This window comes from Drosophila persimilis, unplaced genomic scaffold (assembly GCF_003286085.1).
Source record: "Drosophila persimilis strain 14011-0111.01,24,50 unplaced genomic scaffold, DperRS2 tig00000124-arrow-pilon, whole genome shotgun sequence".
In the NCBI taxonomy this organism is placed as follows: Eukaryota; Metazoa; Arthropoda; class Insecta; order Diptera; family Drosophilidae; genus Drosophila; species Drosophila persimilis.
Window position 1 is genome coordinate 592,728 of NW_020825294.1, and position 21,512 is coordinate 614,239.

Genomic DNA, 21,512 nt, shown 5'->3' on the forward strand with positions numbered 1-21,512 from the left:
CGAGCCCCATTCCCCATCCCCCCCTCGCCCATTCCTCAGACCATTCTGCACATTCTGGCCATTCGAGCCATTCAGGGCATTCATCCTCCTTCCCGTCGTTCCCCTGTCGACTGCCGCTGCAGTCCGTCTATGTGTGTGTCTGCAATTGGAACATTTCATGGATTAAACGTTTTCTTAATTGAGTGCCTCATTTTCCGGTTAGGAAGTTTTTCTCATGCCGAGAAAATAAATTACACACATGAGTGCAATTTGGTAGCAGGCAGGCAGGCAGAGACACGGGCAGCAGGACTCGTTCCAGGTTCAGAGGAGAGCAGCCTGATAGAAGCCTCCAACCTTAACTGGACAATCACCTCATAATGGCGTTAATCAAAAAGTTGCCTCCACTGCAGTTGCAGCTGCTGTTGCTGTTGCAACCCGTTGATGCAGCAGATTGAACGTTTAACGATTGAACCCTGTACATACACACACGATTTTGTTCAGGAGTTCAATGGCTCTTGGTCACCAGGGAAATTAGTAATATGACAAGTGCAGCAGGCAGCAAGCAGCAAGCAGCATCATCATCCCCCAATGCCCGGGATGTGCCACCATTTTTACACATTTTACTCACTTCCTTTGTTCGCTCTGGCTATGGTCTGTGGGTCTCGTTTTCTAGCTTTTTGTCTCTATAAATTTGCCACCGATCGTCCAGCTGTCCAGCTGGCCTGGCTCTTCGTCCTGTGTCCTGGCACTTGGCCAGTAATTGAAATGGCGTAACGACTGGCGGCGAAAATTGAGCAGAATCTCCTTGCTGCGCTCCCCTTTCCCACCAATGGCAAAAGTTAGAGGTGGGCCTGGGAAAAGTTGTGCCACCCCCTGCCCACAAGCAAAAAGTTAATATTGATAAATTGATTAAAAGTTTAATAATTGTACATTTTGTTTTTGCACAAACGGGGCGTGTGGCATGGCGTGGTGCAGTCGTCGTGGCACATCAAAGTTTGTTTGACGGTGTGAAAATTACAAAAATTAATAGCCAAAGATTAATGCAAAATAAAAAGGAAAAATGGGAGGAGAAGAAACTAAATGTGTGTCTATGGAAATGTAAGAAGATTGTCTTTCAGAGAATTAAATACATAAGGATTAAACTGGGCCAGGAAGAGAGCATGACGTGCCGTCGCAGATACTAGGAGTATTTTTTTATTGGCGGTATTCCGGCTGATGACACGGGTCGGTTTATCATCCTTGCCGGCCTTGCTGGAGTCCGTGCCCCAGGAATACAGAAGACCATCCTCGGTGATGGCATAGGACCAAACGTCTCCGCAGGCCACAGACACAATGTTGCTGCACTCCAGATTCCTGACGGGCGCCAGTTGGGACACGATTTCGGTACCGCTTTCGCCCAGCCCAACGACAGAGAATAGGCGATTCCCTTGGAGCATCAAGGTATGTTGATCCCCGCCAGCAATCTGAGTGACGTCCTTGAGGGTTGTCTTGATTGGCGCGAAGTGCTGGCAGTTGTTCAGATCAGCGGCCCAGATGGTTTCCGTCTGCGATTCACGCAGGAAGCAGCAGGTGTTTGTGGCCCAAATGGCATTGAAAGGATTGGCGGAACGGATATTTATTTGATTTGGGCGGAGCACTGAGCGCTCTGGGATGCTCCGCAGCTGTCTGTGCTCGGCGCAGCCCATTGTGTAGACCTTGCCGCGAGTTGATAGAACCACCAAGTGATTCCTGCCTGAGGCAATGCTGCAGCACTCGGTGCCGGCCAAGATCTGAGTGGGTTTCAGTGCAATGCCATCGATCGTGAGGCGGAACGAGCCCCACGCGTAAACGCTGCCATTCGCCAGCAGGCAGGCCGAGTGCGAGCCGCCTGCAGTGATGCACAGGGCCTTGCCCGGCAGATCGACCAAGGCGGGCAAGGACTCGCTGCCTGGCTCACTGGAACTGGTACTCCTGCCCAGAGCGCCCTCGCCGTTGCAGCCAAAAGAGTAGACATCCCCACTCTGCGTCAGCACCAGCGAGTGCTGCCCACCCGCACACACATCAACGGGATCAGGGATGTTCTGTATCTCCGTGAGGCGGTCAGACGTGTCGCAGGCCAGGACACTGCCAATGGACTGCCGTCGCTTGGGTAGTTCCAGACAAAAGTCTCGCATTGAGACTCTGCGCTTGCTCATTATTTTCGTTTTCGTTACGATAAAGATTGTAATATTTGAAAATAACTATGAGTTTACTGATCACTAAAATCGAAAATGTTGCTTCCACAAAAAACTTCTAAAATAGAAAACAGAATTATCAGAATAAGTGTTTTCGAAAGCAAATAATTGCAATATGCCCTTGGATTTGAACGAGGCTGAATCGTTATCTCTCGGATAGTGCTTCTGTGTCTCTCTCTCTCCCTCTCTCTCTCCCTCTCTCTCCCTGCGCGTATAGGGAGCTTTTGACACCTGTTGCTCAAGTGCCGAAATAGCTCAGTTGGGAGAGCGTTAGACTGAAGATCTAAAGGTCCCCGGTTCAATCCCGGGTTTCGGCAATCATTAATATTCTTTTTTCTTTTTATATATATTTTTTGTTGTGCCTCACATTCCACGATTAAATATAATTACGTATGCACTCGAACGCACTTTCTTAAAAAAAAAAAAAAGAAATATATGTAAGTCATGCTTGTGCCTGTGGGAGAGGAAAGTCGTTGAATTCCTACAACAATTCACTCACTGCACACAAATCACAATATGAAAGAACTTTTACTTTACCAAAAAAAAAAAAGGAAGGAAACTTTTCCACCGAACAAATGTAGAAAATGCTGTGGCTGTGGGGCTGTCTCTCTCTCTCTCTCTCTCTCTCTCTTTGCTGCCGAGCAGGAGCACAAAAATCAGCATGACAATTATAATGATAATGAGGAGGAGGGCGCTACGGGGCAGGGGCAGGCAGGATCTTGATGAAAATGTCATTAAGTGATGGCAAGGAATGCATCCACCCATCCGACCCACCCCGCTCCACCCAAGCAATTCGTCAACGTTGGCAACTTCATCATCATGGAGTTTTCTCCTCCTATCTCTTTCTCAGTTTTTTGTGGAACTCTCTCTCTTTCCCATCCTTGTCGTCGTAGTTGGCAGCTCTACATTGAATGCAATTAAAAAAGTTTAGCTTGATTCCCCGCTTTTTATGCCCCTTACGCAGGGTATATTGTGTGGACCAGATGTTTGGCAGTTCCCCAAAGAGACCCAGATTGGATCCCCATAGCACAAAGATATCTTAGCATCGAACAATCTGGATCTGGTAGGGTATGCAAAGCCTCGGCTATCCTCCTTGGCTTTTTGTAAATTATCTTATTATGCTCTCATGACATTCTTTTGTTCTCTAATTAATTTAATTTACAGGAAAATGAGTTGCTCAACAGTTGGCCGTACGTTAATTGAAAGTTGAAAGATTTTTGCATGTGTCAGAGCCGCTCAACTATTTCGAAATTAATTTGTGTCTGAGGTGGGAGAGTGCCTAAGGTTATTCCACAAATGTGTGGATAATAAAATGACAAAGGAAATAGTGCTTACTAGGTGGGTGGTTCCCTTAGATCCCCTATACTTCCCTTCCCTATACATTTGTACACAATAGAGAGATATATCGAAGGATTAAGGCACATGTTTTTGTAGCTTCTAAACAATAACCTCAAGAAGCCTTGAAGGCGCTTCATCAGCTTATATTCCCCCTATAGTTAGGGCCATCTTTTGGCCGTCCAGCAATTGCCATGATCCTAATTACCCATTGGTCTGTTTTCTGCTGTCCGCTTCCTGCTTCCTGATTCCCTCTAGGCACTAAAATAATAAACACTGTCCTGGACAGCAGCAATAACTTGCCTTCCACTTGAATATTGCAAGCCATTAAACATAAATCAGACTTTTTTCTTCCACATAAAACATAAAACATAAAACTTCTTCAAGTTGGGGCCGCGACGCGCACGCCTGTCAGTGGCAGAGCCTCAAAGTTGTTATATTTTTATTTTCTTGAGCAAAGAAGTAAACGTTTACCCCGCCACGGGGACTGCTGTCGTCGTTTGTGTCACTCTCCTTCCTTCCTTATTTTATTTATTTATTTTTTGTGTTTTTTGCGGCTGGCAACGCTAATGATCTGCGGCTATGGCGCCCACGTACCAACCTCGTCCTCGTCCTCATCCTCCTCAGACGTATCCGCATCCGCATCCGCATCCGTAGCTTCGATTGTGTTGTCGTTGAGGCATAAACTTTGCTGCGGCAGCTGCCTCACGTGACTTCCATTCAGTTGCAGGCGAAGCTAGACATGTGCCGTGGCCGATAGGCAATAATAGATCGATTTTTGTAAAGAGGCGTCGATTAAAGGGAAAAGCTTCTCTCTTTAGGCAACCCTTTCATAATTGAAACATCTGTTTGTCGGCCCTGACATCGTTTATCATTCCCAAAGACATTATTAAGACTGGAACGGACAGCTCTAGTCGGGGGATACATTATAACCGATTACACGCGTCTCATACGGATGCTTGTGGCGTAATTGTGCGACCAACCCTCGTTGCGATGACGTCTCGAGCTCTCGGCCCCCCCCTGACATCCGACCCTCCGACCATCATCATCAGGCGACAGAAGTTGACATCCACGAAGGCCCACGCAAGCTGCTGCTCACTTTTTCCCCCGTGCAAATCAGTGGACGTCATCAGGGCGGCCTACCACTTGTGCACCCCTTTGCTCCCCTTCCTCCAGCTCCAGGGCTGAAACAAATGTCTTCCGCCTCCGTCTCCGGCCTGGCCTGGCCTGGCTCTGGCTCTGGCTTCTGTTTTACCTTCTTTTCTGTGCTTTGGCTTGAGCCAAATCCGTTGTAGAGTTTTTCTTGGGCTCTGTGTTTCTTTTGGCGAGATTTATCGCCTTTTATTCATCATTGTCACTGTGAAGGGTTGGGGTTTGGGGGCTGGGGGCTGGGGGTGTTGCCACTGCCACACGTTCTCTGCGGTGACAACGTGCAACCGCGTCAACGCAATTTGCCGCCATGTCGGGATCGAAGTCGAAGCCGTGGCTTGTGAGAAGGCCCTGTCTGAAATCTTTGCGACGCCTTTTGGCCTTCATGATGAATTATTGAGACGCATGTCGCTGTGACAATCGGCAAATCAGCCTGGAGCCCTGATGCCATGTGTTCCTTTATCTGGGAGGAGGAGTATCTGTATCTGTATCTCTATATGTATCTCTCTCTCTTTGACTGATGATTTGTTAAAGGGACATCCGTTGTGGGGTCGCCACTGTCTCTGCATTTCAAGTGTATTAGATTTAAAAGTCATTTACGAGTTTTGACCTAATCCGCTTACCATCTAAAGTGTTTGTCACATGAACAGCAGATGTCTTTGCTTCTATTTGTATTGGCATTAGTCCTTATCTATATATATGTCCTCCATCTGTGTGAGTGTGTCTCTGTCATTACATTAATTTGCGGTATTATGTCCTGGCCTGAACTGGACTGGACTTGACGCTTAATGAAAATCTTCTGTAAAATCCCCTGGCCAAAGCAATTTGTAAAAGCATTTTGCAATTCGCCCCCAAGCGCCATTCAAGAGGGCGCAGGAGGATATTATCGATAGAAACAGAAAGATAGGCAGACGGAGGGGGAGAGTGGGGGAGAGTGCGAGTGGAGTAGACGTTGAGATCTTAAAGGTTTGGGTAAAACGAGTACTAGTTTTTACTAAATCATTACTCGTTACTTCTGGGACTTAATTTACTAATCGTTTTTCACTTAATATTAGTTATTTCATACTACTTGTTACTTCGTACCATTCGTTAGTTTATACTACTCGTTACTTCATGCTTCGCACCACTCGTTACTTTGTACCACTCGTTACTTCACACCACTCGTTACATCGTACGACTCGTTACTTCGTACCATTCATTACTTCATACCACTTGTTACTTCGTTCAGGTAGTTACTTAATTCCACTCGTTACTTAATACCACTCGTTACTTAGTACCACTCGTTAATTAACACTCGTTAGTTTTTATCCGTTTCTTGTTTTTACTTAGTGCTAGTTGCTCAATACTCGTACTTCTTTACTAATTATTTACTACTCGTACTTAATAATTACTCGTCGCTAGCAATCTTAGCAACAGAATCAGGCATCAATTTCCACTCTCCTGATAAAGTAAAGATCTTACTCTACAAAGTAATTCCATGGTTGTTCCATTATCAGTTTTTATACCCGGTACTCGCTTAAATCAAGATTTGGGATCTTTATTTTCTGCAACTCTACCGCTGATTATTCTTGATTCTGCTTTATAGTCGAAATTTATAGCTCAATTTAAGCAGAAAGAGCTTTGCTTTTTTCATAGTTTACAGCTCGTTAGCTCTTTTATAGTTGGATGATTTTTCCGCATACATATTTAATAGATGGTCAGCGGGACAGAAACTGGTGACAGCTTTTCACTTTTCACTTCGGTCAAGGCTGCTGTTGCTGCTGCTTCGGCTGTTGCTGCCACAGTTGCTGCTGCTGCTGCTGCCACTGCTACTTGAGCTGTCATCGTTTTCAGCCATAGTTTTCTATGGTCCTCCTCCCATTTGGCCATGGCATCTGAATCGAATGTCTGCCTTTGCAGTTATCGGAATGGCATTCGGCCACTTTGAAGTTGAAGCTGAAACTTAAAGCCACGGGAGCACAAGAGCACAAGAGCACAAGAGCAGAAGAGTCAGCGTTTGAGGATCTTGTTTTTTTTTTTTTTTTTACGAGCACTCGTATGCCTTGCTTTGGTTACGTCTCTCTTTTGGGCCGTCTGCAGGTTATGGAGCTGCCAGAGGTACAGCGGCTGGCGGTAGGCTGGCAAAAACACATTTTAGAATTTTTAATGTGCCGCCTTCTGCCTTTTATGGCGACAGAAGCAGAAACTGTCCGAAACCGCAGCAGCAACCAGGAGGCCAGTGGACAGAGGACAGAGGACACCCTGCTCTGCTCTCAACGTGTATAGCCAGAAGATACCCGTTCTTTTCCATCCACATCCTCCTCCAGTTAACATGCACATGACATTTGTCTTTAGACGTTAATCTCATTAAATAAGCAATGTGGTGCAGACCAGGCAAGGGCTTTGTGGTGCCACACTCTTTGCCCCGGCCTGTGCCATTGTGCGTTCTGAATTGTGAGCTACTTTTGTCGCCAGTACAGTGGGAAGATGGGAGAAGTACTAGTAATGTCGCTGTAAATATAATAGAAACTCTAGAAGGAATAGAGTTCGAAAGCCAGGTGTTCAAATAGACAAAAAACTGATAGTAATGATTGCAATCTGCAATCTGATAGATCACAAAATCCATCCCAAAATGTATCTAAGCCACGATCCACGATTCTACAGGTTCGTACCACTGTGCCGTGTGATTTGTGAGCCTGGAATATTGGGTCCAACCTCCTCTGACTCCAACATCGACTCCTACTGCGACTCCTACTGCGACTCCGACTGCGACTCTCTGGCTGTCTGACAGTTTGGCTCGTACCGCTTTTAATGCAAATTCAGAAGGAGTAGGAGCAGGAGCTGGAGCAGGAGCAGGAGCAGGGGCTAAAGCGCATTAAGAGCGGTACAAACGAACGGCCGCAAAGTAAGCTGTTGGTAGGCGGAGGTGAATGGTGGATGGGGCTGCAGATACTGCAGATACTATGCATACTAGTAGATACAATGTGCATCTTTTATGACATGGCAACGAGAGTGACTCTCCACCAGCAGCGATTGGGTTGTGTTGGGGAGTTTGCATTAGGCTCTCGCTTTGTGTCTGGGCAAATGTTTCGCCATCGATTAGTTTGCTGCCAAATTGCCAAAAGCCGCACATTGCCAGAGAGAGAACGAGCTGAAAGCCTGGATCTACCTCCTGGCTGGCTGGCCTGTGCCCAAAAACTTTTCAGGGTGGAGGGGGGGGAGCGAACATTTGCATTTTGTGGGTGATGCGCCGGATGCCGGATGTGAAATGGTGAAATGGTAATTGGTAATTCTATAAAGGCAGGGTTTAATTGATGAATTACTGTTGCACTTTAGAAACCAAAATCCCCAAATGTATCTTTGAGATACATGTACACATTGTGTGTGTGTGTGTGTGTGTGTGTGTGCTTGTGCGACTTTTGTGGTCGGTTGCTTGTCTGTGGAAGCAAATTTCGTGTGTCCACAAAAGATAATTCGAACGAACGAACGAACAGCTGACGGGGCACTCAGCCGTCTGATTCCTATTTTAGACTGAAGCAAATACGAATGCCAGTAAGAGATGCAGATATTTGCATGCAGTTTTCCAATTTTAATTCCCCAGAACACATCTTCCATCTACAGATTCGGACGGTTAAAGCTTGAAATTAGTAAGGATTTCCAGAGACTCAGTCGGTGGGTCCTTTCGACCAACAATTCAACTGTGGAAAACAATGGAAAATCTTCATCTCACAGAGAGGGACGGAGGAGGAGGCGGAGGATTCGGGGGTCACTTGAAGCTGCCAACGGATGCGCAACTAAATCGTCCGTGTCATCACGCAGAGCGACCCGAAACGACCCGTTCCGACCCGACCCTCTTCTCATTCCCATTCCACATTCACATTGCATTTTGCTATCCGTCTACACTGTTGACTTATTTGCTTTGAGATAAACGCCAAGTTGATTTATACAACCCACCGACAATTCATTCAGCCATTTGCACCAGCAGCAGCAGCCACCACCACTCACGCGCTCGGTCGTTCATTCATTCATTCGTTCATTCAGTCAGTCATTCAGTCAGTTGGTCGCTTTGTCGCTGCTGAATCGCTCGTGGCAGAGACATGCAGTCAAGCGCACAAAATTCTTGTTTGTTTGTTTCTTTATTCATTGAGCAAGCAGCCCGACTTCCTTGCCACCAGAGTGTGCTTCTGCAGTGCAGTGGCAATGCCTGGGCAGAGGCTAACCGAACGACTAACAAACTAGCAAACAATAAGTGCAAGAGGAGGCTCCAAGGATGCGTCTGGGAGAGTGGCAGGAACTCCACAATCAATCCGCATCGACTGCGGCCCAAAGTCGGAAATCATTTCCAGTCGTGTTCAGAGCTCAGGTCTCTTTTCTTCTTCTGCTGCTACTCTCGCATGTTTAATTCAATCAAAGACCTTGCCTATTCACATAATTTAATTCTTGATTAAATTAGGTCCCAAAAATACTATACTAATAAATAAATTGAATGTGAAAACAGCAGCTCCACAGCTGCCTGAACAATTGATTTACTTGTTTGACATTTGTCGCCGTCGTCGGTGCCGTCTTCTATAGATACTTTTATCTATCGGATGTTTTTGTTGGTTGCATGCGAAGGCTGAAGGTTCAAAGGGTAGCAGCACCCAGGCATTGTATTTGATGATTGATTGATGATTGAAGTTCCATAAATGTGGCCCCTGGCAAAGGCAAATCAAGGTCGAAGGAAAAGACACTCGCTAGACTGTACTTTACAGAGCTAGAACTAACTCTAGAACTAAATACTTGTGTTTAAAAAAATGGTTAAAATTTGTAATTGCATAAAATACAAAAAATTTCTTTGAGTAACAAATTAAATTAAAAACTAAAAAAATCGACAATTAAAAAAGAACAACATAATTGAAAAAAAAAACTAATGAAAAAATAAAAAATACATTTTATTTCAAAAAACGAATCTAAAGAAAAATATAATTACAAAACGCAAAAACTAATAAAACTAATTACAAAATAGAATAACTAATTTTAGCTTATTAAAAGAAAAAACAAAATTTAATTGAAAACAAAAACGAGTTTAAAAAATAAACAAAGTTTAAATAAAATTAAAAATTAATTTAAAAAAATATCTAATTAAAAAATATTAAAAAACAAATTAACAAATTAAAAAATAATACGCTATGGAAAATATAGATACATATATAGAAGTAATTCAAAAAATAATTTAACTATGCAAAAAAAGCAGTGTGCTATTTTAAGGAATTTCCAAAGGGTGACATCATCTATGATACTCCACTGAAACGGTGCCTCCACAAAAACGTTCCGACTGGCTTATAGATACCAAACAGATTGAAATTGAAGAAGTTGTAGGTTTATCCAACTAGATCTTCCTTTGAGCTTCAGTGCTCTTCGTCTTCAAGAAGTCAAACCTTTTGTGTTCCGCTATGTACAGAATTGTATACTCACCATTTCGTTTATGTGGGGATCTGTTTTATGTATAGCCTATAGACCGCACGAGTAACTGCCACCCTCCGTGGTCTTTTAGTCGCTGGGTCGCTCTACGACGAGTATACGTGTATATTTTGTGGGCCTTTTCGTGGGATGTGGTATGGCGGTTGAATAATGGCGGCTTGTATGCTTAGCGGCAATTAATCAGCGGAACTGTCCGCACCCAAACATGCGTGAACACCCCACCCACAAAGACACCACACTCCCAGGCAAGAAAGAGAGCAGCGATAGTGTAGAGAGAGCGAGAGAGAGCGAGAGGGAGATGCGAGGCGACCCTAAAAATGTTTTGCTGTAATTAACTTAGATAAACAAAGAGCAAAGAGCCAGCACGGCCATGGGGACATTCAGAGTCGAGTCTGAGTGCCGCCGAATGGCAGTTGACGACGGCAGTGTCCTTGTGTGCCCGGAGACCATCATCCCTCACCGGGAAGGAGGAGTGGAAAGGAGTGGTGTGGTGTGGTGTGGTCTGGTGTGGTCTCTGGATTATATCGGACAGACTTCCGTTCTCATCTATGGCCGCTGCTGTTGCTGCCACTTGGCAGACTGGCAGTTGAGAAAAATGATTGCCTCAAATAAATCATAATTAGGCATGTAAACATTTAACAGATGTGAAACGAGTGCATGCGGCAAGACAAAGCGATAACATAAATTGTTGATTGCGTCCAATCCAATCTGCAATCCAAAACCGAACCAATCGTGTTCTTTAGCGCATAAAAATTCACTCTCCAGTGGCAGCCCGTACAAATTTATGACCGCAAAAACAGAAAATTGTACGAAAATCTCTGCGCCTGAATTGTATCCGATAAATCAAGTGGTAAATATATCAATTTCATTGTTGATTTACATGCATAAATCTGGGGCAGGTATTAGCTTTTTGATGTCGTCCGCCGCAAGCAATCGAATATTATGTCATACTCGTGTTTATTTTTGGTGGTTATTCTATTCATATAAAATCATGGCCTATGGCTAATAGCCACACTTCAAACAAATGTTTTGTTATATTTTTAAACGTTGGAAATAACTGGAATCGAATTCGATTAATATATTGTGGATTTATGGCACCTATCGAATGGTGGCGCTTTTCGGGAAGTAATTTAAGGTATCTTTCCTTGTTTTTAACAGGGAAAAAGTCACGTTCGAGAAGATTGAGATGTTCGAGACTTTCGTTCATTCTCCTTCGATAAAATTTCTCGAAGATTGATAAAAGAAATAGTAATGCCAAGACTTTGAAGCATCTGAAGCATTAATCTTATTAATTACCCACTGATTTGCTGTTGCTGATTAAAGAAAAACTTTTAATCGCTTGTTTATCGTTGCAGTATCGATAGATATCGATCTGTTTGCATGGCTGCAAGCCATTGGGTCATCTGGCCATCGTCTTGAGAGTTTATCGCTCCCGCACATTGTCGGCTGCTCGTAAATTTCATGGAATTAATTAGAGCATCTGTTGGCTGCTGTCGCTGTGGCTATTGTTATTATTATTGCTGTTGATATTGTTTGAGAGAGAGAGAGAGAGAGAGCTCTTTTAATTTCTCCGTCTCCGGCCTAATGATGCATGAATTACTAGACGTGGGCGTGTACACAGGCCCAAGCGTTGGGTCGAGGTCAACATTGTTCATGTTGCATGTCATTCGCTCTGCGGTTCATTGACTAGGCCCTCCCCCTCCCCCCCCCCCCCCCCCCCCGCAGCCCCGTTTTATGGTAATTGATTTCTTACCTCTTTCGCCGAATGGCCGAAAGGAAAACAGGGAAAATACCCGTAATTACGAGTATTGCTGACATGTGAGTGTAACGCTGAGTACCTGTGCTGTCTGGGCAGCCCATTGTGCGGTAAATGATTCAGTTTACGAGTTCTTTGTGCATTCGTAATTGGCTGTGCGTGCGAGTGGGGTCATCGTTATAATTGCTCCGAGAATAGGATTGGTAAAGGGATTTAAATGCATTTTCTAATGATGGAAGGCATGATCTTGATGTTGAATCATTTTCTAACCAGATTCGTTTCTCTTTTCTCTCGTTTCAGGTACGTAAATGAATCAAAAACTGGAAAAAACAACATGAATAGAATGTTTTCAACGAAGGTTTGGCCTTAAAACTTTGCTTGTATTCACATTTAAAACCTTTTTGCAGCGCACTTTTCAATGGTGCCCAAAAAAGGCGAACCCGAACGTTTTTTCTCCCTTTGACTTTCGACTTTTGGGCTGCAATTTATTTGCAGCAGCTTATCAAATTAAAGTTTTGCGGGATCTTTCCAGCCAGCACTTTTTTTTTTTTTGTGGCAGCTTAACCTTGCCACTCTTCCGCGCACACCCACACACACACCCAGGGGATCCACTTTTCTCTGCTTGTTTTTTTTTTTTTTTTGGTTCCGAGTGTCTGAATGTTGTCGCTATTTGCGTTGAATGGCGACAGCAACAATAGGAGCAACAACACTGCGTAATAGAGTCGGTTAGTTGAACCCAGACTCCCGACCCCGCGACCCCCGGACCCCCCGACTCACGGCACCCGGCTCCCGGTCGAGAACTAGAGGACTTCTCCCCAATTGGCTCTGGCCAAAGAGAAAGAGGGAGGAGGGAGGAGGGAGGATGAAGGGTGAATTAAGTCTTTGCAGCAGTCAGCACAACAATGGAATGTCGTGCTATCTCTCGGGTGCACAATGTTAGAGTTGCACTTAACTTCAGACACAGGAAGGCAAAAGGAAAGCAATAGAAAGGAATAGAAAGAGCTCCACAATAAGCGCAAGGACAACCGGAGAAACGTTAAGCAGGATGCTGAGCCCCCACTTTCTCTATGTGTACGCCGTACAGCGGTACTCCTGACAAAAACAAAAGTCGCCTGAACGTTGCATGAAATAGCTGCAGCGTTTGCTATTGCCGTTGGCAAAGTCAAGTGCCAGGCGATTTTTCTTGCACAATAATACACTTTTCCCTATTTCGCTGACAGGGCACCCACTTTAATATCCTGTAGGTATGCGCACTGCGAAGGTATGACAATTGTTGAAGAAAAGATGTAACCATACAAAAATAATGCAGTTTGTGGGTTCTTTAAAGAACTGTCAAGGGAGTTACCCATTGATTGGATGTATCTTAGGCAAACCAACCTAAAAGTTACAAGAATACAGGAGGAAACGATTACTTCCGAATAGTTTGTGGTATATAAAGAAAGCCTAGAATGAATCTCTTAGGATACTTAATACCCTTCGTAATATTTACCGAAAAAGTTACCTAAGAAAATAATATTTAAAGTCTATGATTAGAGGCTTTAGATTAGAGAGCGCGTGGCTCTGGCATTGAAAGCCAGGTGTTCAAAGAGCCAGACGCCAAGTAGTTATAGGTTATACTTTCCGTGATTCGCATTCACACGCTCAGAAATGTTTATCGTATTGCTTGATGTAATCGATAATTATCGATTAACAAAGTTCATTCCAATCGAGCTAAGTTCCTTTTTAATGGTAATCCATAGGGTCTAACCGTGTACTCAAATATTCTTTGCTGTAATTTTTGTCTCATTTCATTTCATTTCATCTGCGTCTCCACTCGACTCGTGGAGTTCTTGCACATGCAGCGTATGACGTCACTTAGCGCAGACAACTGTGATAATGATAAAATTAGATTATAGATGCTTTTCATTTTTCACACCCAACTTGGTGTGGCTGCTGTTGCAGCCTCTTTTGTTGCCTCGGAGGCAGAGCGGAGCACGTAGGGTGGCGTGTGGTGGCATGATGGTGGTGTGCGGAGTGTATTTCAATTTATGGCTGCTCGGCTGCCTCCCATGTGGTGAATTCCATGCGGGTGTTGCTCTGGAAAAATAATTACCATCAAAGTTTTATATTACACACATATGTATTTATTATGGGAGCAGCATTGCCGCAGCGGCGGCATTGTGGAGCGGGTGCGACAAAAAGTCAAGTGGAATGAAGCGAAAATATCCAAATGCATTTGACAGTTTGCTTAAGCGCATTTGTTCTCGCAGAAAGAATTTTCCGAAAGATGCGAATACGTATAAGAGTGGAGGAGGGGGCTGGTGGCACAGCCGTGCAACAGCTGCCACTGTGGCAACAGTTGCTTGAAGCAACTTCAGCTTCAACACTTTTGACGATTATCAAAGTGCCCCCCGGACCCTATCTTTCCACAGCTGCTGCTACATCGAACAAACAATTTCAATTGAGAAAAATATTTCTATATTTGTCTTTTCTCGTTGGGCGCTTCTCTCTATCTCTATCTCTCTCTCTGTTGTCTCTGCGAAATTCGACACAGTTTCGTTAAGTAATTGAATTCAATTGCATCCGCAGTAACCATCGATGAAGACTTTGGTATTTCTGAAAATGTTGGAGAAATGTAAACGAAACTGCCACACACGAAGGCAAGTGGCAAGTGTTTTAGGAAGATATCATATGAGGCAGATACTGATAGGGGGAATGTACATTTAGGCAAGATATTTATTCTGGAAACAGCATTCAATAGAAAGAAATGTGTGTGGATGGGCTCTGAAATGATAGGAGCCAGAATATAGGAATCTGTATCGATAGGCACCGATTAAATACACAAGAAAAAGCGATAGATCAATGTCCTACCACCGTTGAGCCGCTGAACTCCTCTGAAATATATTCTATATACGTTTAATGAATTAAATTAAATACTTTTGGCTTTGTCGAAACACTAAAACCACCGTTTATTTCGTTTTGAAACGAAAAACCAAAATAATTCATTCGTAATTCAATCCGCTGCCCCCCCCCCCCTCTTTCTCTTTCCCCCTCCTAACCTTTTCTGTTGTTTCCACAACAATTATTTTCACATTATGTGGGATTTACGTCCTGGAAAAAAGGGTGAAAATATACAAAAATTAAACAAGGCAAACCATCAAATTAGTGTTAGCCGCAAAGGATTTTGAAAACTATTCCGAGCCCTGTCGGACAGAAAAACAGGGAAACGCCATGGAAAATACTAATTACACTCCACTAAAAAAACTTTAACGATGAGTGTCGGGCAATCTTGACGAGGGTTGAGGCAGGAGTGAGGGGTGTGGGATGGGATGGGATGGGATGGAGCAAGGGGCATGGTAACCGCATTGCTATAAAACCAGAAATATTTGAGTGTAAACACAAGTTGCAACCATCCTCTGGCCCAGCCGGTATAGAGGCGCCACACAGAAGAGTGTTTTTCATGGGCGTTGCAGGCCACACACACGCGTTGGCTGCCTGCCTGGCAACGCAACAGCCCAGATACATTTGTATCTTCTGAGCTCTCTTCTAAAAGAGGGCGAGACCAAATGTAAATGTCTGCCCGTCTGTCTGGGTCCCCTGCCCAATGGGTGGATCTCTAAGGAGGGGGTGCACAAGTTGCAAATGCATTCGACGTGAACGTGTCGAAAGTAAGTTGCAGATGCAAGTGACAAAATCGCGTTTTGCTACGTGATACAGGCTTTGGGCTACGGCCATAAGCCACTCCGAAGCTACAGAGACTCCTGTACGAGTATGCAGATACATGGATACATATGTATCTACGGGGCACTGACAGCGCAAACTATTTGTCACGGAATTCCTTCGACACTGGGATTAAGTTCTCGCATTGCACTCCGCGCGTCTCGGAAATTTACTTTGCCGAGAGAGCCAGAAGCGAAAAATAAAGAAAAACGAAAAAGTAAAAGTGTCAAATGATGGCAGGGGCATGTGGCAGGGATTCCCACCTGATTTTCGAGATTCTTGTACTTGCAGCAATTACGGAAAACTTTCTTCACTCTTGTGTGCTGGGGTTTGACTTTCTGGGGCACAAGTCAAGTGTCCAATTAGGCGTGAAAATGAAAGATTCAGATGGGGGACAGTCGTACATGGAAAGATAATTAAGGGATGTATCGATCCAAAGAAAGCCAAAGAAGGAGCCAATTCCCTGAGAAGCTGGAAATATCTCTCAAAGATGCATAGTACGTATCTCTATCTTTCTATGGCAATCTGTATCTAAATGTGTATATTTATCTGTGCTCATTTATATTTTGATATATATAGGAGAAATAATAACAAAGAAATAATAATTGAGTAATGATAAAAAAAAAAATAACAAAAAAAATTAAATAATAATAAATTAAATATAGATTAAAATAATCATAAAAAGCGTTAATCAAGAAGTCATAATCAATAAAATAATTAATAAATATAATATATAATAATACAACAAATTAGAATAAAAAAAAATAAAAATGAAAAAATAATAATAAAAAATACAAAAATTTTACAGAATAAAAACAATATAATAAGAAATACAAGAACCATACAAAAAATAAATAAATTATAATATATGAATATACAAAAATTATGATGCAAAATAAAAAAACATAATAAATGTTAATAATAAATAATAATAAAAATCACAAAAATGAATGACAAAAATAATATGATAACATTATTAAATAAATAATATGAAAAAAATTTAAAAAATATGGTAGCAAAGAAATAACAAAAAAATAATAATAAAGAAATGGAAATCTATCTGTCGAAAGAGAAATTGTGTGGAGAAACATCCCCAAGAACAGAAATTCAAAGGAAATCCTGAAATCGATTTGTTTTCCCTCCACTTAGGATCGTTCTGTCAACATCTAGGAGAAGTTGTACTGCCCGCAAACGAGTGTATCTACAAATTAACGCAAAAATACAAGAAAACAAAAAAAAAAAAACTAAAAGAACAAAGCGAAAAAGATTGCTGTACAGAGTGGAGTCGTTTACATGAACACAACAAACAAACTACTGAACAGAGCAAAAAAAGGAAGGAAAAACCAGGAGAGGAATAGGGGGGAAGAACCAGCGTGTGACGTTCTGATATGTGGAACACGCCCCGTGGATGCCACACCCAATACTGGCCCCTGGCGGAACGGAACTGTACGAAAAGAAATAGAAACATGTGTCTACATTCGCATCAGAGCCGAAAGGAAACAGCAAAGGAGGAGGCAAGAGGCAGCATGCATTAAAAATCCACGCTTCCGGCAGGAGTTCCCCCCCCCCCCCCCAGAAAGCCATCGCCCACACTGCCGCAGCACACCCTCCCACCCTCACCCCCTACCCATTCAGGGTTTCAATAAAAAGATACAAGCCAACACGGGGATGGGAGGGAGTTTGTATCTAGGGGGAATGGCAAATGCATTTGGAGTGTTTGCGGCAAATGCCAAAATGAAATACATAATACTCGTACTCCCGTACGCCTCCCTCCTCCCTCCTCCCTCGTGCCTCCTCCCTCGTGCCTCCTCCCTCGTGCCTCCTCCGTCGTTCTTCGTTTCATTTTGTTTTGCGCTGAGTTGCATTTTTGTTTTCGCTGTTGGATATATACATATACAAATATATACTGTATTTATATCATGACCGATTTAGCTAAGGGAAAACCTCCCTCACCAAATGCTTTTTTTCTCATTCAGTTTTGGTTTTTTTTTTGTTTGAAAATTTAATACCGTTGGATGGTATTTTTCCCCGTGTTTCGTTTCGGCAGAGATGTTTTGTAATCCGCTTTTAAAATAATGAAAGAGCGACAAAAAATAAAAAAATAAAAAATGTTTGCTGAAAATTTTTAAAGCTAAACTTTTTACTGAATTTTTCCAGTTTCGCTGGGAGTCGGGCTCTTGAACTTTTTAATGTTTTTCGAACCCTGGGAGTACCCTAGGAGCAGTACTATATATATCTATATATTTTGTTGTGTGTCTGGAACAATAAATCTCTGGCAGGCGAATCAATAAAACTTGCTAATTTTCCGCTCCAATTAGCAGATTATACTCTCAACAAATCTCGGCAAATGGCGATAAGGGGGATAAAAGGAAATAAGTTTGCACAATGGCGAAACAAGCTCCAAAGGAGCACCAGCAGCAGCAAGAAAAAAGTTTCCTTCTTTATTTTTTCGTGTACATGGATTTTGCCCTCGCTCTAAGGAAAGAAATAAAAACATTGGAAGACATAGAGAACCGAGGGCACTGGCCGGATTAGGGAGAAGCAAGTCCTTGCCTTGGTGTCTTTTTTTTCGGGGCATTCATCGCGTGGGATCCAAGCGACGACAGAAAGAAGACTTCATTCTGTTCTGTAGATTGAAGAACTGTGTAAATGTTGGACAAAGATACGAAAGCACGGATTAAATTAGGCTTTTCTTTGGACGGGACGGGAATCGTTGCTCCTTCGATTATTTGTATAATTTTAAGCAGCTTCCCAATCGATAGTTGATCCAATTCCAAATGTATCTGTGAAGTAAATTACTGCCGGAAATCAAATGTAAATTCCAAGTGTAAGCACTTGGCCAAAAGCTATCAATTTCGGAATTACAGCTCCCCAATGGGGTTGGTGGGGCTTCCACCCTTTTTGAACTGTGCAACTTATAAACAAGATTGCAAATTTAATTTAAAGACCAATTGGAATTCTGTTGAACAAGAAGAACAATATTTATCCAGGCCATATATCTATCGTTTGTGTGTTGTGTTGTGCTGTGCTGCTGCAGTGCAACCGTGGTGCTGTGTGGCAACTTTATAGCTGATTTGTAGCATGCAGCAAGCAATAATTCAATGCTCTATGAAGGGGCGGAGAGATGCAGCCAGATGGAGGACACCCCATCGATGGGCGGTAGAGAGACAAAAGCCTTCCATTGGATAGCCTGGATATTCCAACACCTTCGACAATGTCGTTGTCACTTGGTGGCAAACGGAGGGACGGATGGCGCGGCAGGGGGCAGGAGCAGGCGCCGGCTGCCAGCAACTGCAATCTGTCTGCCCTGCCAATCTCTCTGTCTGCCTGTATCCCTGCCTGCTTTGCCCTCCCGTCTGCTAGCCAGCTCTTCCCTCTATTCTGTGTGATTCGCATTCTCGGGGTGAGGATTCAGAGCCTGCCATATGCGTCCTCCTGACGCCAATGCCAATGCCGCCGCCACCTTGAGTGCAGCGGCAGCAATCGGTTGCACCTTTGAAGCGTGTCCGTGTTGCACCACCAACAGCGTCAGCACCAGCAACAATTTGCATAGACAGTCGCACTCCATGGTCTGTTTTCATTGATTAGAGATGGACGATGTTTCATTTGTGAAAAATGGGAGAGGGATTCGGGGATTGAGATTCGGGATTTGTCGGGCACTAAAATCCTCTATGAATACCACAAAAATAAAAAATTAATTAAAAAAACAAAATAATTAAAAAAATACTAAATATTAATTTTTAAAAAATTAAAGAAAATGAAGTGTTAATAAATAGTATACAAAAAACGTTAGAAAAATGAAATTAAATTTAAAAAAAAGAATAAAATAAAATTTAAACATACAAATATTTAAAAACATTATTTAGACCGAAAACAGTTTAATTGAACAGCAAAGTGCCTCGTTATTCACACTCTTTGTATTTTGGTTTTGCTTTTTCGGTCCGTAGGCTGTTTTGTTTTTGCATTCTCGGTCATTATATTTGGCATTTTTCGCTTGTACTATTGCCTGGCACTGACTTCGATTAATGATAGAAAGTCTAAGACTATTCGATAGTCACGAGCACGTCTCTAGCGAAGCATGCCCAATCCTATGGTCTCTTTGTCCCTGGTCTCTGGCTCCGTTCCCTCCCACAAAATGCATATGCAACATTGTATCTATATGTGTAAGCAGATGATCTGCACCCGCCGCCAGCCGGACGGCGGCACACACACACGCTCTATCTTTTGTTGCATGTTGCATGCCTTGTTGTGGTGTTTATTTTTTCCCTTTGTGGAGTACAATTTGTTCTGCAACGCTAACATAAACACCCATGAATCCCGTGCATCCATCCATCCCTTATTCCGCCTTGCGAAAGTTCTTTCAACTTCCACCTCAACTTCACCTTGTGTTGCATTTGGATTTTGTCATTGCCATTATAATTGATGGGAGTATAATTTTGTTTCTTGCTGTGAAACCAATTTCCACAATCCCTTTGCCGATGCGATGCCAACATCCATCCCTTTGGCTTTTGGCAAACGGAGTTTTATGCAAATTTTTGCGTGCAAATTGGTTTTAATGCATTTTGAATGCAATTTGTGTTTTGTATGTTTGAAATTGGAGTGCGCCACAGTGCGCCACAGTGCGCCAGCGCCAAAGCCAATGCCACTGCCACTGCCATCCAGAGAGCCGGAGAGCCAGCCAGAGAGCCAGGCAGCCAGGCAGCACACCAAAAACTCGTAATTGAAACTGAAAGATTTTAATTTAATTTGAGTTTCTGTTTCTCTTATCGCCATCACAGCCCACAGCAGCTGCCTCACCATCTGCCCCATCTCTTGGCGGCTATTGTGTGTTGCGTTTGCCCCTCCTCGGAGTGCGGAGAGTGGAGAGTCGAGAGTGGTGTGGAGAGTGTGCTCTGTATTTTTAGCTTCAGCATGCGGCATGCGGCATGCGGGATGCCTGCAACCTGCCCAGCGCCTCTGATGTGTCTGCCTGCATCTGCATTTCGGTTGTGGGGGCCATTCATTGAATTGATTTAGATAAAATTCATCCGTGTTTCTGTTTTTGTTGATTACGCCACGCACAAGCAGCAGCAGCAGCAGATGCATGCCACCAACTTCATTATGCCAGCCGAAATGTGGCATGTAAATTGTGCATCATGGATGCTATAGATTGAGGTGCCACACACCACACCCCACACCCCACACCTCACACCCCACACCCTGTCCCTGGAGTTTCTGTCAAACGAGCTTGTAAGTGTGTCTGGAGGAGGGTTTTGGGGTGGGGGCAGGCTCTGAGATTTATGAGATGCACACACACTCCATACGGCAAATAAATCTCAATCTGGCAGTGTCCCTGGAATTGGGAGGGTTCCACAGCCCCCACAGTCATGTGTGAGGTGTGATAAAGACTTTAATTTGATTTAAGGATTTGCATTGATTCCAGTATTCATTAAGTCATTTGGTTGTGATTATAGGAATGTCTGCACATAGCAATCTTTTCGATCGAATCATTATTATAGAGTCGTTTGGCTCTTTGAACACCTGGCTTTGAGGGTATTTCCTCTTGCGACTCGACAGAAATAAAACTTGGACGGACACGACGCTCTTATGTCTAAGAAATGTCTGCTGTCTAATGACCTTTAGCCTTATCATTAGCTGCATTAGCCTTAAAGCATTTTGAAATAAGTTCTTAATCTGATTAGGGTCTCCTGGTCTCTGGGGCAATAAGCTCCTTCACCAGTGGAGCACTGACCATCTTCTGCGCTTTGTTACGAGTGCCCCGAGAGGGCGGGTCGGGGCGGGGCGGTGGATTCCCATTCCCCCGTTGCCGCCAAACAATGAGCAATCAAATTAAATCCACACTTCATTGTGGGATAATGAAAGACTTCCTTTCGTCCCTCCCCACAGCGCCATAAAAAAGTCTCTCTGGCCAAATGATGTTAATGAAATTAACGCCAAGTTAT

At 43.4% G+C, this 21,512-nt stretch overlaps 2 protein-coding genes and 1 non-coding gene across 4 annotated transcripts in view; 2 read left to right on the top strand and 1 right to left on the bottom strand.

Annotated features, from left to right (window-relative positions):
* LOC6593889 (semaphorin-1A) overlaps positions 1 to 21,512 on the top strand; it is a 121,783-nt gene that overhangs the window by 6,079 nt on the left and 94,192 nt on the right. The window lies entirely within an intron of this gene.
* Positions 1,068 to 2,132, bottom strand: LOC6593294 (regulator of chromosome condensation). Its single transcript, XM_002019150.2, has one exon. It carries the CDS (start codon positions 2,130 to 2,132, stop codon positions 1,068 to 1,070), a length of 1,065 nt encoding a protein of 354 aa, XP_002019186.2.
* Positions 2,437 to 2,509, top strand: Trnaf-gaa. Its single transcript has one exon. It is a non-coding gene; the product is annotated as a tRNA-Phe (tRNA).